This window comes from Nyctereutes procyonoides, unplaced genomic scaffold (assembly GCF_905146905.1).
Source record: "Nyctereutes procyonoides isolate TBG_1078 unplaced genomic scaffold, NYPRO_anot_genome, whole genome shotgun sequence".
NCBI classification, from domain to species: domain Eukaryota; kingdom Metazoa; phylum Chordata; class Mammalia; order Carnivora; family Canidae; genus Nyctereutes; species Nyctereutes procyonoides.
The window spans coordinates 30,910,171-30,927,861 of NW_026575139.1; the positions used below are offsets into that span (position 1 = coordinate 30,910,171).

At 43.5% G+C, this 17,691-nt stretch overlaps 1 protein-coding gene across 1 annotated transcript; it reads left to right on the top strand.

Moving 5' to 3' along the window:
* Positions 1 to 3,156: 3,156 nt before the first annotated feature.
* On the top strand, positions 3,157 to 16,869 carry RDH11 (retinol dehydrogenase 11). The gene is made up of 7 exons (XM_055304341.1): positions 3,157 to 3,278; positions 5,595 to 5,713; positions 6,277 to 6,432; positions 7,583 to 7,687; positions 8,432 to 8,641; positions 11,163 to 11,352; positions 14,714 to 16,869. The coding sequence occupies exons 1-7, from the start codon at positions 3,208 to 3,210 to the stop codon at positions 14,814 to 14,816; spliced, it is 954 nt and encodes a 317-aa protein (XP_055160316.1). The 5' UTR covers positions 3,157 to 3,207; the 3' UTR covers positions 14,817 to 16,869.
* Positions 16,870 to 17,691: the final 822 nt, after the last annotated feature.

Genomic DNA, 17,691 nt, shown 5'->3' on the forward strand with positions numbered 1-17,691 from the left:
CGTCGGGCTCCCAGTGCATGGAGCCTGCTTCTCCCTCTGCCTGTGTCTCTGCCTCTCTCTCTCTCTCTCTCTCTGTGTGATTATCATAAATAACTAAAAAATAAAAATAAAAAAATAAAAGTTTTTATTTATTCATGAAAGAGGGAGTGAGGCAGAGACATAGGCAGAGGGAGAAGCAGGCTCCATGCAGGAAACCCAATGTGGGACTCGATCCTGGGACTCCAGGATCATGCCCTGAGCCAAAGGCAGACATTCAACCACTGAGCCATCCAGGTGTCCCATTACTTGCTCTTTTAATCTTCTTTAGAGTTCTCTTTACTTCTTCCTAATCCACAGGCTGGCAAACCACAGGCTAAATCCAGTCCACTGCCTGTTTTTGTAAATAAACAGGCCTGGAACACACTCATTCATCTACATGTTGTTTAGGGCTGCTTTTAGGCTGCAAGACCAGAATTGAGCAGTTACAACAGAAACTAGATGGCTCCCAAAGCCTAAAATATTTTTCTGTACAGAAAACATTTAATAGCTCCTGCACTAGCCAGTTCCTCATTACTGCAATTCCAATATGGTTCATAATTCTTTATATTGAACTCTCCCTGGGACACCTAGGTGGCTCAGTGGTTGGGCGTCTGCCTTCCGCTCAGGGTGTGATCCCAGAGTCCCAGGAATGAGTCCCATATCAGACTCCCTGCATGGAGCCTGATTCTCCTGTCTCTGCCTCGCTCTGTGTCTCTCATGAATAAATAAATAATCTAAAAAAATAATAATCTGATTAACCCTCTCCATGCCTGTGATCCAATCAGGTTTTAAAAAAAACCTCTCCCTGTTCAAGTTACTGCGTGGTGTCTCTAATCTCACTGAATCCAGTCTAACACCTCACCAACCTCTCTGTCCCTTTGTCACTGTCCATATTCAGGCTCACCTTACTCTACCTATCCCATAATGTTAGGGCTCCCTAAGACCCTCCGTTCTGCTGTCATAGCCTCTCTAAGCCATTTGTTTACTCATCTTCCATTATTGGATTTATCTGATTTTTTTTATCTGATGGTTTTTAATCTGAGTTCTACGAATGAAATTACATGAAAATTTTGTGAGGATGTGCAAAAGCACATGCATATGGGAGGTCTCCAGCCTCATCTTTGGGCAATGTGACTTAGTAGTTAAGGGCACAGAGCCTGGATACATCCTTCTTAAGTTTGAATCCCAGTTCTACCATTATGGCCTAGGACAATTTATTTAACCTTGCTGTTGCCTCAGTATCCTCATCTATAAAACAGGAAAAAAAAAAAAAACCCAAAAACCTGTAGTCCTATTACAGGAATTAAGGTAGTTAATATATATTTGTACAGAGCCTGGCACATAATAAGCACCATTTAAGCATTAGCTATTTTTTTTTATTATTTATTTATGATAGTCACACAGAGAGAGAGAGAGAGAGGCAGAGACACAGGCAGAGGGAGAAGCAAGCTCCATGCACCGGGAGCCCGACGTGGGATTCGATCCCAGGTCTCCAGGATCGCGCCCCGGGCCAAAGGCAGGCGCCAAACCACTGCGCCACCCAGGGATCCCAAAGCATTAGCTATTATTGTCATTTCTAGAACTCCCTCTTGCCCCTGCCACAACTAGACCAATGTTTTCCATTTTTCTAGTGCCCCTGCCTTCTCCATCTCTGAGCTCTCCAGTGGGCTCTTCCCTCTGCTCAGAGCACTCTTGCCTGTATGTTGGCCCACTAACCCCTGACCTTCCCTCGGGCCTCAGCTCAAATGTTATTTCCTCAAAGAAGCTTTTCCCGATCTCCAGACTAGGAGGCATTTCATGCTATGACCTCCCAAACCTTTATTTTCCCTCATAATCCTCATCACAATTTATTCAGGACTGACTCAGTACAGTACCTAGCATATTGTAGGAATAAACATTTGTCAAATGAATGAACAAATAAGGAACAAAACACATGAAAGTCTTAATAAAAGCATAAAAACTTGAGCAGTCCCTGTGGAGCAGCGGTTTAGTGCTGCCTTCAGCCCAGGGCGTGATCCTGGAGACTTGGGATCGAGTCCCACATCAGGCTGCTTCTCCCTCTGCTTGTGTCTCTGCCTCTCTCTGTGTGTCTCTCACGAATAAATAAAGTCTTAAAAAAAGTGTAAAAACCTCTACATATATTAGGCACCACAATAATGAGCATATGACAAAATCTGATGATTATTAACCTAATGTTAAATCAGTAAAAATGTTTTTTTTTTCAATCAGTGAAAATTTGTATTGTGTGAAGGAAAACTCCTCTTCAATTTCTATAAATATACTCATTTAAGTTGAGCTTGGAACATGACTTTCAATCAAATGGAAATGAATTATCCCAGTTATTGACTTGTTAAAACAACATCTCCCACCTCTACCTCCTGGAAACTAGATATTGGCCTCAGATGGCAGAGCTGAAAGGAATAATTGAACAGGGAATCCACTTGTTCTCAGAGAATTTTCATGGCCTTAATTCAAGACAGGATTACATATTTCATGAGTAAGCAAAACCAACTGTGCTAATCTGAGAAATTCAGTGCTACCCGGGGAGTTAATATATATCTAATCCCTCTTATCAACTAAGACCCAAACAGCAGGAAAATTATGATAGTTAGCATGATGACACACAATAAAGTGATTCTCCTGCTAGTGTCTCCACGGACAGGTTGCTTATACTCCAGTGGAGGAAAGAATCCCCAAGGAGGAAGGATTCTCACCTCCCCTCTTCCTTCCCAACTGTCCTACTCCAACTGCTCCTCTCCTGTGTAATCCGCCTCCTGGAACACTCCCCAGACGCCAATCTTTGATCCCCAGGAGAAACAATGAGGTAACTGGCTCATTATGGGGTGTAACCAGGACCTGGACTTGGGCACCGGGAGCTAGAGGACCGGGGAGGTTTCACGACAACCCCGGTGGCCCGAGGACTGTGGGAGCTGGACGATCCTAGAGGCCCTCGAGCGTCGACGCTCGGGCATTTGAGGCGTACGAGGCGCTATCAGGCAAGGGTCAGGTTGCCGGAGCATCCGCAAGCAGCTCCCTCACGCCCAAGCTGTGGACTACATTTCCCAGACGGCTTTGCGCCCTGGGCCGTCGTACTAAGACTAGGGCGTGTCGGGGAGCAGCAGTCTCGCTCGGCCGGCGCGGTCGCGGCGTTTCGCTCCGTTCCTGCAGCCGCCGCAGCCGCCGGGCGAGATGATCACGTTCCTGCTCCTGCTCCTCCTTCTTCTCCCCCTTTTCCTGTACATCGCTGCACCCCAAATCAGGTCTGTGCAAATGTATTGCCTTCTCTTGAGGAGAATTCAGAAGGACGTTAATCCTCACCGGAGCTCTGTTTCCAAAAGCAGGAAGAGGGAAAAAAATTCCCCCGGGGGGGCTGGCTCCGTGTAGGTCGAGGCCGGGAGTTCGGTTGGTCGGAGGAGGTCTAGCTGTCCTGGATTGCGGGGAGCGAGAGCAGGAGACCCCAGGCGGCGGGAAGGGCACCTCACTTTGTTCCTCGCGATCCCCCCCCCCCCACTTTTTTTTCCTTAGCAGCCCTTGCTTCCTGCTCCAGAGAATCCGGAATGCAAGGCTACCTCACTTAGGTTTCCAGCATTGCGGGATTTCAGACCCTAAAATGGAGTGTGGACCTTACGACTGTTTCTCCCCCTCGCTCCCACGCCTTGAACCAGCCCTGTCTTAGCTTCTTGCCTCCAGCCTTTGAAGTACAATGGAGCGATTCGACTTTTTTTGCTTTCTGGAACTGTCCCTCGGTGGGGATCGTGGTATCTGGAGACCCACTGCTTGCACTCTTGATGCTGTGAGATTCGCTCTTTCTCTGGGCGGATATTGGAAAGGAAAGAAATGAAGGGGTTTCATCCTGAGCCGCATCCTGCCTTCAGAGCAGGAGTATCAGGAGTATCCGGGGGCCTGAATCATGCCCGGGATTTGGGGGTGGGGAGGACGAGAGGCTGAAGGGTAGTGGACTCGAGCTGGTGACACATCGGCCAATGGCTGGCTGGATGCCTCAGAGAATCGGCGGAGAGCTGCACAGCGGGCGCCTGCTGATTGGTTCTGAGTCAGTCACCAGTAGTGACGGTGATCCAGAGACTGAAGAGCCCGTCCTGCCCCGGGGGCGGGGCCACCTTCCGTCCTCGTGCTCCTCTTCTAGTTTTTTTTTTTTTTTCTCCTTTTCTGAACCCCTGGGGCTCCCACTCAGATAAGAACGCTTTTTATTTCTTGCCACCACAAGATCCTCTTACCCAAATAGTATCTCAATGAAAAGTTGAGCCGGGGGATCCCTGGGTGGCCCAGCGGTTTGGCGCCTGCCTTCAGCCCAGGGCCTGATCCTGGAGTCTTGGGATCGAGTCCCACATAGGGCTCCCTGCATGGAGCCTGCTGCTCCCTCTGCCTGTGTCTCTGCCTCTCTCTCTGTTTCTCATGAGTAAATAAAATCTTAAAAAAAAAAAAAAAAAAAAAAGTGGAGCTTGAACTGAAAACAGTGCTCACATCTCTAAGGAGATTATACCGCAAGGGTCACAGCCCCAACCACCTGGCTAGGTCGTGGGAGCTAGCCCACAGCTAGACTTTTCCTACTTCATTGTCTCTTTGGTTCCTGTTGGTAAGGAGAAGAAAGAGCTCAGAAGAGATCCTGATTTGTTGTCATTCCTGGAGCTAAAACTGAAAGGATATGAAAAACTGACCAGGGAGGCTTGTTCTCTGAGGAGGAAGATATCTTTTGGTGAGCATCATGAGTTAGTTTGTTTTGCTTCCTTATTGGCCTGTGTGCACAAAGCAGGTAGCTTTAGTGGCTAGGCATGTGTGCCTTGCAGCCCCAAGTTCAATGAAAAAGCTGAAACACTCTTTAAAAGTGCATCTCCTGGTCAAGAGGGTTTTTTTTTTTTTTTTGTTTTGGTTTTGTTTTTTTGACTTGAGTCTTGAAATTTGCAAAGAAAAAAAGAATAGTTTGAGAGGTGCTAATCCCTGTTGGTGGATTCATTTCTTTGGAAAAGAGGGGTAGTATAGTGCTAGGAACAAAGACACAAATTAAACCAGGACTTGAATCTCAGCTCCCCTTTGATTTGTGTCTTGTCTTTGTCTCATTTTTGATTGTGTGTGTGCATGTTTCTGTTTGTTTCACCCCAGGTTGATAAGCTTCCTTAATTTTAACTTTTTGTGTTGGATTAGCTCTGTATGGAGGCCATAAAGTGCCAGTTGTGGACAGATTGACGTAAGTGGACCAGTTCTTGCTTCTAGGCTGAGTCTTATGATTCCCTAAGCCTGTCAAAGAGCTCAAACTAAAGCCAGGTGCCTGGATAATCAAATATTTATCCAGTTCTTGTACTGCAGGGGGCGGCTGTAAAGTTTGCCATTATAATAAAATTGCTTTTGTTCTTGAGCAAGAGCAGAAAATTTTTGAGCAAAAATATCTTGAGCAAGAGCAGAAAACTTTTCTTCAACTTTCCTTAAATCTGTAAAAGGACAGCACTGGAAAGAACCAAAGTAAACCTTAGCCTTGTGATCGGAAGATGTGGTAGCTGCAGGAACCTCTGGCTGAGACAAAGAGAATGAAGAATTGATGAGCTCTTCTTCTCTCTCTACAGGAAAATACTGTCTAGCGGTGTGTGTACATCAACTGTCCAACTTCCTGGGAAGGTAGCTGTGGTCACTGGAGCCAACACAGGCATTGGAAAGGAGACAGCAAAAGAGCTGGCTCAAAGAGGCAAGCTCATCTGCTTCTAATTCCCTCCTACTCTTGCCATTTTATCCCTCACAAGGATGACCATGCTGATTATTTTCCCCCAGTCTTGGAATTCGAGAACTCTCCAAGTGTCCCACAGATTTGCTGGTCTGAACCTAGTATAATTCACTACATATAATAGACACTTAATGACTTATTGATTTATTTTTCTTTTTTGATTTGCTCATCAAATACCCCTGTCATGAAGTAAGGGTAAAATTCCCATTTAAACAAAACAGTAGGAGTGCCTGGGTGGCTTGGCTGGTTAAGTGTCTGCCTTCAGCTCAGGTCATGATCCTAGGATACTGAGACTGAGCCCCACATTGAGCTCCAGCTCAGCGGGGAGTCTGCTTCCTCCTCTCCCTTGGCCCCTTCCCCTCTGCTCAAGCACTTTCTCTCTCTCTCTTTCTCTCTCAAATAATTAAATAAAAATCTTTTAAAAATAGTAAAATAGAAGAGAAAATCACACTTATAAGTCTATAAGTCTATAGTGTCTACTCAAAAGCAGAGCTGACAGTTTATCTCTTTTATGTTTTGGTTGACAGGAGCCCGTGTATATTTAGCATGCCGGGATGTGCTAAAGGGGGAACTGGTGGCCAGAGAGATCCAGACCATGACAGGGAACAAACAGGTCTTAGTGCGGAAACTGGACTTGGCTGATACGAAATCTATTAGAGCCTTTGCGAAAGGCTTCTTAGCAGGTAAGTATAAAACTGGAGATTATGTTGTTGGTCTTGCAGTCAACATAGCAGACTTAGTTAAAGGAAAAGCTCCTTCTCCCTCTTTAATACATAGAAATGCTAGATAAGTTATAATCAAAAACTTTCATTTGTAGCTGAACTCCTTAGTAACAAAGGGGGAATCCTCAAGAAGCAGAAACAAAAAATGAGTTTAAAAGTCATAGTAGAGCATAAGAACTAAAGCCAAAAACCTCACAGGAATATCAGAACTCAGTATGAGCTTTAGGGTCTGGAGTCTAAATACTCATACAGAGACAGGAGATGAGGCCGCAGGCCTTGAGGGGAGCTGTATCTTGGCTCCACATAGGGTTGGGATTCACAAAAAACTATATGGTCCATGGTACAGGGGCTTAAAAAAAGTAGGCAACCAGCTCCAAGACCTAGAAAAGAAGCTTATCTTCTCTTTAGGTCGTAGATGGTTAGAGAGTCATCTGCAAGATATTAGAACCTCAAGTTGGCATCATCTGTGCAGGAGAATTTATTACATCACCAAATGGTACAAGAATCTTGAGCTGAGGAGTTCACATAAAACCCTGTAGTATCACATCAAAATCAAACCCAAGAGTAGTCTGTAGGCATATCTCCTCATATCACAGGAATCTTGGCCTCCCTAGGTAAACAACTTCTACGGATATGAGTTCATAGTTAGAAATTACAAATTGCATGAGGAAAATAAGCCACAAAAAAGAGTTGTCAGATGCAACAAAGAGGTGAAACCAGCACCTTTTGGCACCTTTTGGAGTTCTCCAGTGGCAGAGGTGCATACAAAACAGCCTTTTTTCTCTTAATTCGGAATCTTCTGATTCAACTCGGGAGGTCTTTCTATTAGGAGAGGTGAACAGAACATTTAACAAAAAGCAGTAAGTAGCTCTTCAGTTGGAAAGATGGGAAAGGCCATTTGGTTGTGTAAGAAGGAATTTTGCTCTGTAGTAAGTATGCAGGATTCAGCTAAAGTCTTAAACAGGGAAAAAAATACAAAGTACAAATGAAGCAGAAACAGGAAAGATTGAAGTCATGCATCACCATTTTTAAAGCATAGGCATAAGGCAGACTTCTCAGATATAACTGCAGTGGCTGGCTGCTTCAACACCACATCTCCTCTTCCCTGCAGAGGAAGAGCATCTTCACATTTTGATCAACAATGCAGGAGTGATGATGTGTCCCTACACTAAGACAGTAGATGGCTTTGAGATGCACATGGGAGTCAACCACTTGGGTAAGAAATCTGGTCTTGGGGCACCTGGGTGGCTCAGTCAGTTAAGTGTCTGCCTTCAGCTCAGGTCATGATCCCAGCATCCTGGGATGGAGCCCCACATCTGGCTCCCTGCTAAGTGTGGAGTCTGCTTCTTGCTCTGCTCCTTTCCAGCTCATGCTTGCATACACACTCTCAAATAAATAAATAAAATCTTAAAAAAAAAAAAAAAAAAAAAGGAAGAAGAAATCTGGTCTCATAACAAAACTAGAGGAAATCCAGAGTTCTCCTTAAAAAACTTAGGGGTTAGACTGAGCCGTCTTTGTGGTGTAAGTGGACCTCTGGGCCCTGATAGACCACAAGTGAATGGTTTTGCCCAGAAGTTCAGGGATAAACTTAGGCCTTCTTGAGGTTCCACCATATTTTAATTTGCAATCCAGATTCAATTTACCTTGGGGTATTTTTGAACAGCCTAATTGAACTGGGGGACTGTGTTGCTTTCTTTGTGGTGATCCTCATGGCCAGCATCAGATAGACCCTGCCTGCTCTTGAGTGATATTAATCAAAGTCGGAAGGAGACAAGACTTCATTCATATTCACATGATCCAGACCTCCCTCATGGAAGGTATTTCCCCAAACCCTCACTGAGCTTGTTCTGTAGTTGATAATTAATGAGGCAAAAAGCCATGTTCCTGAGTTTTCTGCAGGGCTCATTACTCCCTTTACCCTGGGATTGGCCCTGGCCATTAATTCTAGTTTTTCTCATAGGTCACTTCCTCTTGACCCACCTGCTGCTAGAGAAGCTGAAGGAGTCAGCCCCATCAAGGATAGTGAATCTGTCTTCCCTAGCACATCACCTGGGAAGGATCCACTTCCATGACCTACAGGGCGAGAAATTCTATAATGCAGGTCTGGCCTACTGTCACAGCAAGTTAGCCAACATTCTCTTCACCCAAGAACTGGCTCGGAGGCTCAAAGGTAGGCTTAGAAGAAATGAGTATAGAGATAAGAGTCAATGGGAAGTAGCAAAAAGCCACAGAATACCTGCTGTTCTCTGGAGCCCATCCCCTGGACAAAACCTGATGCCATGACTGTAACTGTATTATTTTAGTAAGTAGCCCACAACTGAATATTGGAGGTGGCTGGCAGGAGATTGGGAAATTCTGACTTTGAGTCTTAAGGCTTGGCTTTAGCGCTTATAGCTGTGTGACCTGCAGCAAGCTACTTAACTTTTCAAGACTTATTTCCTCATAAGTAAAATGGGACTACTTTATAGGTTATTGTCCTCGTTAGGTCAGCCCTTGTGAGCAAGCAAGGTTTTTTATTCATAGTGAGACTAGATAGAAGGGAGGGACCTGGGAGTGCCTGGGTGGCTCAGTTGGCTCAGTGTCTGACTCTTGATTTGGGCTCAGGTCATGATCTCAGGGTTGTGAGATTGAGCTCTGAATCAGGCTCCGGGCTCAGCACAGAGTGTGCCTGAGATTTGCTCTCTCCCTCTCCCTCTGCCCCACCTATGCATGTGCTCACTCTTTCTCTCTCAGATAAATAAATAAAATCTTTGAAAAAAAGTGTGTGTGGGAGAGGGACCTGAACTGGCACCAGATACAACCATTAGTATAAAACAAGTGCTGGACTATGGTGGTGGTAGGGATCAGGACTGTCTCCCTAACAGCAGAAGGTTACATAAGAGAGAAATGTATGCTTGAAGAGGGGAGTCTCCAATCACAAATACAGAGGTCTTTTGCCCTGCCTGCTCTGAATTTTCGATAAAAAGAAGAGTAATCCAGGGCAGACAGCTGGAGTTGCCTTAGGAATGGAGGCAGGCAGAATTTTGGCTCAAGGAGTCAGACGCAGGAGCCCCATCATTGAATGGGATCATCAAACTATGTGGAAATTAAATAGGTTACAGAGTGGGTGGGACAAAGCATCTAAGGATGTTGAGAAACATTCCAGGCAGACAGAATAAAATGTTCAAGGGTCTGGGCTCAGTTTGAGTAATTGAGAGGCTGCTGTGATTAAAATGTAGAAAGCAAGAAGAATAGAGGTCTGAGCTGAGACTGGTGAGGTAGACAGAAGCAAAATCTGTAGAGGCTGTGGTAGGGATTTTAGTGGAAGAGCACTGGAGAACCTTTAAAATGAAAGCCTTTTTAAAATGGGGGCAGGAGGGGCGCCTGGGTGGCTTAGTGGTTGAGAGTCTGCCTTTGGCTCAGGTCATGATCCTGGGGGTCTGGGATCAAGTTCTGCATCAGGCTCCCTGCTCAGTGGGGAGCCTGCTTATTCCTCTGCCTATGTCTCTGAATAAATTTTTCTTAAAAATGGGGGCAGGAGTGCATGCAGCAAGTGATTTCTGTAGTCTAGGTGAGAAATGAGGGTGGCTTGGACCACAGTGGAGTCGAAGGGTAGTAGACACTCCTAAGAGTTATTTAGGATGGGAAACCCCCAGGGCTTGTTGATGGATATACATGGTAAGGTGGGGAGTTATCAAGAACTGCTCTGTGTGCCTGCCTGGTTGGGAGTTAGGGAACACTGCCAGATCCAGGTTTGGCCTTAAAAGTATGAAGTTAGTTTTGGAGTGGGTGAGCATTACTATGGGTCATCTAGAATAGATGTCAAGTTGGAAATAATATATGTCCGTAGTCCTTTATCTGCAATCATGAAATCCACAAAGACGTGAAACTTTACTTTTTTCAGAAGCTTGACACCAAAGCTCATTTGGCAGCAAAACTTCACTTGTACTAGGGAGATTAGGTTATAAACAGTACTGTTTATAACCTAATATATATATATATATTATACCTAATATATGCATATATATATGTGCCATATTATTTTTTTAAAATCAATAAAAATTTACTGGGTGTAAGAATTAGGTTTACCCCTATATTAAGAGGCAACTGAGTCACAACATAGGGAGATTGCCCCAGATCACACAGCTAATGAGAGGCAAAGCTAGGATTTGAAACTGGGCAGTCTGACCACAGAGTCTGTGCCCTTAGCCACTAGAATATACTGCCTCTCATAGTCAGCCAAGAGTTCAAAGGAGTATAATGTGCACAAAAATGTGCCTGCCATATAGTTACAGAGAGGGAGTTTAGCAAGCCATGAGAATTCCAGCATTTAAAGTTTGGGTAGAAGATGATGGACTGGTCCAGGAAACTGATAGGAAGTAGTGGGTTAGGAACACCAGAAGGAGGGTGGGGTCACAGAAGCCAACAAAAAGGCAGCTTTGAGAAAGGAATGATTATTGTTGTCAAGTGCTCCTGAGAGGTTGAGTTCTGCCTCTACTGTTCCCTAACAGTGAATAACCTCATCGAGCTTTAATCTTAACCTATGGATCCTCCATTGGGATTTATAAACTACTGTGAGGAGTGCCTGTAATACTATTGTGGGAAGGGAGTCTTCATGGGGTCAAATGTTTGTTCACACCCTCTGCTCTCCTTGGCTATTTGACAATATCAAATTATGTCTTCCTCTATGTGGTACCCCCCCACCCCATCAGGCTCTGGCATTACAGCGTATTCTGTACACCCTGGCACAGTCAAATCTGAACTGGTTCGGCACTCACCTTTCATGAAATGGATGTGGTGGCTTTTCTCCTTCTTCATCAAGACCCCTCAACAGGGAGCGCAGACCAGCCTGTATTGTGCCATCACGGAAGGTCTTGAGGTTCTAAGTGGGCATCATTTCAGGTATGAATGTATTTATTTTTGAAGATGGGGTTTTACTGCCCAAAGGAAATAATTTGGATTTGTCTGGTGTACTATACTCCTCTTAAAAAGTACTTTGTGCGACATATCTTTTGTCTTTTCACTTGGGTTCCTACCTGGTAATAAGGGGGTTGACTCATTTGCATTTTTTTGTGGTACGGCTAGATTTTCTCCATGGCAATCATTTGTTACGTTTTCTGGCTGTTTCTTTTCTTCCTACCTTATGTTATGTCCATCCAGTTTTCTTTGTTCCTTCTTGGACTCCTAGTTCAATTTTTTTTTTTTACATTAAAAAGAATTTTTTTTAAAGATTTTATTTATTCATTCATGAAAGACAGACAGAGAGAGAGAGAGAGAGAGAGAGGCAGAGACACAGGCAGAGGGAGAAGCAGGCTCCATGCAGGGAGCCCGACATGGGACTCAATCCCAGGATCACATCCTGGGCCAAAGGCAGGCGCTAAACCGCTGAGTCACCCAGGGATACCCTACCTTAAAAAGAATTTGAATCTGTATTTCTCTATTGTCTTCAGGACTAAAATAATATTGATAGACTCCCTTCGTGAATCAATGAAAACTTTTAAAACTTTTTATTGTAGACAACTTTTTTTTTTAAATTTTTTTTTTTTTTGATTTTTATTTATTTATGATAGTCACAGAGAAAGAGAGAGAGAGAGGCAGAGACATAGGCAGAGGGAGAAGCAGGTTCCATGCACCGGGAGCCTGACGTGGGATTCGATCCCGGGTCTCCAGGATCGCGCCCTGGGCCAAAGGCAAGCGCCAAACCGCTGCGCCACCCAGGGATCCCTATTGTAGACAACTTTGAATATACACAGTAGTTGATAAAATAGCACATTGAACTCCCCCACCCCCACCCCCACTGTATACCCATAAGGGCAGCCTCAACAACCATTAAGCTGTGGCTAGCACTCCTCTATCTCCATGCACCAGGCCTTCCCGTATTTCCCCCCCCCATGTTTTTTTTTTTAAGATTTTATTTATCTATTCATGAGAGAGACAGAGAGAGAGAGAGAGAGAGAGAGGCAGAGACACAGGCAGAGGGAGAAGCAGGCTCCATGCAGGGAGCCCGATGTGGGACTTGATCGCGGGACTCCAGGATCACGCCCTGGGCCAAAGGCAGGCGCTAAACCGCTGAGCCACCTAGGGATTCCCCCTCTCATGTTATTTTGAAGCAAATCTCAGACATCACATAAGACTGAAATTTTATAATGTTTTTACCTCCCCCTTCAAGATCATGTGGAAATAACTTGACATTTTAGAGAAAGCGCTGTAAATAAATTAAAATTAGAAAGAAAGGTAGACTGTTAGATAATGAAAGGCCCATAGTATCAGGCTTGGAGAGGAGCCACAGAAGTTGTTCCGGTAGAGAAATAATTTGCTCTGTGCTTCAGTGAAACATCCCTGGTGACTTTGTTTAATGAATGAATAAATAATCCAAGTGAGAGAATGAGTTCCTGATTTAGGGTAATGACAGTTGGAATACAAAGGAGGGTTAAGTGATAGAAGCCCTGAGGAGGCAGAATTTTTATGGCTTGATAACTAAATGAGTGAGGGGTCAGGGAGGAGTTAGTGACCTGGGGTCAAGCCTCACTTACTCGGAGATGGATAATGACATTAACTGAGACAGCAGACATGGAAAAATCACATGTAGAGCTTAGGGTTCTTTGATTCCAAAGCAGTGGAAACAGACTCACACTAACTTAAGTGAGAAGGGAATTTATTAAAATATGGGGATTCTCCTAAGAACCAAATTGAAGACTGAAAAGGCAGACTTAGAACAGACAGTGGCCAGTCAGCTGGTGAAGATATCTTTAAGTGGTGTTTCTCAAACTTTTGTGCATTTTAGAATCATCTAAGGAAGTGGTTGAAAACAGATTCCTGGGCCTCTACCCTAGAGACTCTGATTTAGCAGGTTTGTATGGGGCCTGAGAATTGGCATTTCTAGCAATCTCCCAGATGATGCTCCTGGTAGTCCATAACCCACTCTTTGATTAGCAGTGTCTCTTTGGACATAATGTTAGGAGTTTGCTTCATGTGCTTACTTAAGACTTGCCAACTTTCCTTTTCACCTTCAGAATTTGCTTAAAATGTCTTGGAAGCAATTTCCTTGAAATAGTATAATTCTTAAAATTGCTTCTTATGTGACTTAAAAGATTGCAATCTGTTACTCAATCACTTTAAAAAAAAACCCTTTATTGAATACCTGCCATGTACTAGATGCAGCAAATACAAAAATGAGTAAACTTTCCCTTGAGAAAATTTTCTGGGCAGTGCACAGTTTGTATACCCCTCCTGCATTTAATAGAGACTTAAAATAGTTAGGACTACAACAATGAAGAGAAAGTATATGAAAACACTTGGTACCTTATTGTTACATTTCTCTTATGCTATCAATCTTTTCCTTCCTTTGTTGTTTATGAAGCTGGCTTTACTTGTTATTTGAGTTTAGAAACAGTTATAATTGGTGGCACAGGTGCAGTAGATTAAGCATCCAACTCTGGTTTTGGCTTAGGTCATGTTCTCAAGGTCATGAGATTGAGCCCTGCACTGGGCTTTGTGCTCATTGAGGAGTCTGCCTGGGATTCTCTCTCTCCCACTCCCTCTCTAACCCCTCCGCCTCATATTCTCTCTCTCTCTCTCTCTCAAATATTTAAATTAAAAAAAAAATAGAAAAATAAAGTTATAATTGCATGTAGACCAGAAATAGTAGGTTTCAGAGGAGTTTTTGTTTGTTTTAACCACTCTGAGCATCTGTAACCAATGTAATCTCTGCAACCTGACACAGTACAAGTCCTGTGTGAACAGGCTGGACATACACAGGTGTCAGTCAGACACTGATGTTATAGTTAAATATATACATATAGGGATCCCTGGGTGGCGCAGCGGTTTAGCGCCTGCCTTTGGCCCAGGGCGCGATCCTGGAGACCCGGGATCGTATCCCACGTTGGGCTCTCGGTGCATGGAGCCTGCTTCTCCTTCTGCCTGTGTCTCTGCCTCTCTCTCTCTCTCTGTGACTATCATTAAAAATAATAATAATAATAAATAAATATATACATATAAAGGAGAATATGAAGACTAAATGCTATGCATTATATATTAGACATTCTGATGAAAGGTAGCCTGGTGAGGAGATCTCAGTGATAATTACATTTTCTCAGAGGTAAGGATTGGAGAATGAAGAGATAAGACAAAGACTGGCCCTATGAAGTACATAGAAGATATGTCGTCCCTTGGTTGTTCTTCTGTCACATTCCTTGTTCCAGTCAGAGAACAACAGACTCCATTCTTAAACGCTGTGTTCTAAGCCTCTGTCTTTCCTTTCCAGTGACTGCAGTGTGGCATGGGTCTCTGCCCAGGCTCGGAATGAGACAATAGCAAGGCGGCTATGGGATGTCAGCTGTGACCTGCTGGGCATCCCTATAGACTGACAGGTGGTAGCAGTTGGACTCAGGAGGAACATGCAGTAGACTACTGAGTACTCCCTGCCAAAATGATTCTCCTTCATGAGGGCCAAAACCTTGAGCACAAAGAGAACAAACTTTCTATCCCTGCCTGCTCAATGTCTGAGAAGAGCCCAGTGGACACTGCCAGATTCATCAAAACACCTTACATTAGTTCAGATTTACTTTACTCTTATTACTGCCAGAGTTACAAGAGATATTATAGGATAAGATCCTCATATGACCTGCAAACTCATACTCGCCTCCTGAAACCTACCACTTAGGAGAATCTTAGCTATGGCAGGGTCAATTTATGGCAGTTTGGACTACTTTCTATCCTCCTGACCACTGACCAACCTTCATTTCAAGAGGTCCACACTGCAGCCCCAGGTGAACTCCAGGGGTAATAGTGGCTTGGCTCAAGAGCAGCCAAGGTGAGGACGCATCCCTCATCTATTGAGAAAACCGTCATATGCCAACATCTAGATTCTTTCAGGAAACTCATAACTGAATCTGGATTATTGCATGGCTTTATCTCTGACAACCTAAAGCCACTGCTGTTAAGACACTTTTACATGTCTAGATTACAGGAGAGCTTCCTTTTCTAAGAAGTTTGTGGAATTGGAAGGATGGCAGAAATTTGGGGGAAGGCAGAAATAAAAATCAAGTTTAAACTGTCATTTTCCTGTTTCTCAGGCCAGCAAGTGGGTAAAGAAAGGAGTAGTATGGGAAGATAGACCACCTACCTGATTTCAGTTTACTGACCCCAGACCCATGGAGGCCTTTTTGTGCCTTAGTTTCTCTTAGAAAATCAGAAGAAGGGAAAGGCTATTTGGTGATTGTCACTGTGTATATCTTTGTGTGTTCTTATGTAGTTAGGGAGTTGGGATTATTTTCACAAAATTCAAAATCGCTACAAAGGAACTGTATTAAACTGGACTCAGTGCAGGTAAGTGTTCAAAGATGGAGTAAACAGTGACATCCTATCTTTAATGCAAATGGGTAAAGCTGCAAAGGGAAGCAGATTCTGTGTATGTGGATAACTACTCAACAAGAAGCGCATGGGTAGCAGGGAAGAAGTCCAAAAAAGAGAAGAATCCCGGATTCTTCCGGAATGCAGTGAAAGGACTAGTTAAGGACTCAAAAAGCAAAGACACAGCTAAAGATGGGTATATGTAACTATGGAAGAATTGAGGGTGAGCACTCGAGTTAGCAAGACTCATACTGCTCTGTCTTAATAAGCACCAATCAATGTGGCAGAAAAAGATCCAAAACAAAACAATTCTTTATTTGGTAAAATTATCCTAAGGAGTGATATGAGTAATTTACAGTCAATTTCATAATCTTCAGAGCATTTCCATATGTTACATTGACAAGATTTAAATGTCTATTTGGTAAAAATATACATTTAATTTGGAGAACTTTTATCAAAGGTCATGCTGCCAAAGGAAATTGGAGGAATCTGGAATGTTCCCATCACTTGCTTGGAGTATGTTATTCTAGTAGTTTGTGATTTTGATTTTTTCCATGGACTGACAATTAGATATTCACTTTGGTGGGAAAAAGTTATAAGACCACAGTCTTCTCATATTTGTAAATGAACATTCTCTTGTTGAACTTGTTTTGACTATTAAGGTATATATTTAGAAATGGTAAAAAAAAAAGTGGTTTTATGGAAAAATTGGAAAATTTTAATAAGTAGCACAACTGAACTAATATTTTACTTAATTTATGTTGAACTGTCAATGACAAAAATTTTTTGATTATGTTATTTGCCAAAATAAAAACTGTAAGAATTAAAGTTTAGAGTTAACAGAAGAAAACAAATAAATGAAAGTTTAGTCATAAGACGAAAATACTTTTATTAGGGTTATACAGTCACTTCTCATTTTTAAGGGTAATTTGTCCCAGAGTCTCACCACAGCACAGTCTCAATTCAAATGTCATTAACTTTGGTCATGTGATAACATGATCACTGATTCACCCATTTTCTACCTGTCTTTTATGATGCTGTTTAAAGAATAAAGATTCCTTTATTCCATCCGAGGCTATTCTGTTTCTCTCTCTCTCTCTCTCTCTTTTTTTTTTTAAGATTTTATTTATTCATGAGAGAGGCAGAGACACAGGCAGAGGGAGAAGCAGGCTCCATGCAGGGAGCCCAACGTGGGACTCGATCCCGGGTCTCCGGGATCAGGCCCTGGCTGAAGGCGGCGCAAACCGCTGAGCCGCCCGGGCTGCCTTTTTGTACCTGCCCCTTCTGTAACGATGCCGTGGGACTTATCACAGTACACTTCCACTAACAACTTCAGAGTTTGCTCTCTATACTCAGTGAATATTAGGCGCTCAACGTGTTTGTTTGTTGAATCAGTGGTCAATGAATCAGTCTAATAAAAATAAAGGTCCAGGAGATCTAAGTCACCAGATCATCTCCCCCTGAACAGTCCCTTATCTTTTAGTATGTTTGGGCAGTTTTATATATTGGGCTGCCAAGCAGATATTTCAGAGAGGGCTTCGATAGGAAAACCATGAAATAGTTGGAAATAGGAATTTCCCACCACCGAACCGTGAAAACCAATGTAGTGAGTGCAGAAAAGGACTTCGTAATTGTTAACACATTATACAGAGTGGGAAAGAGACCTGACGAAGCGGGTCACCGCCTTTTGCTCCCCACATCACCAAAAAAAACAAAAAACCAAGTGCAGAGTGCCCTTTATTCACCAACATAGGCCCAAATCCAGCATGACTACGCCTAACAAAGACCCTGCTGAGTGGCTGCATCCGGGAGCCCAGACGCTGGAGGCCGAGCGCATATTTTGCAGTCCTGCTGCCCGGGGACAACTTCGGAAAGCATGTGACCCTCCTC

Excerpts from the sequence above, each read along its gene's own strand:
- RDH11 (XM_055304341.1), top strand. The coding sequence starts at position 3,208 with ATGATCACGTTCCTGCTCCTGCTCCTCCTTCTTCTCCCCCTTTTCCTG. Across the intron at positions 6,433-7,582 it reads TGCGAAAGGCTTCTTAGCAG|AGGAAGAGCATCTTCACATT; the intron begins GTAAGTATAAAA and ends TCTTCCCTGCAG. Across the intron at positions 11,353-14,713 it reads CTAAGTGGGCATCATTTCAG|TGACTGCAGTGTGGCATGGG; the intron begins GTATGAATGTAT and ends TTTCCTTTCCAG.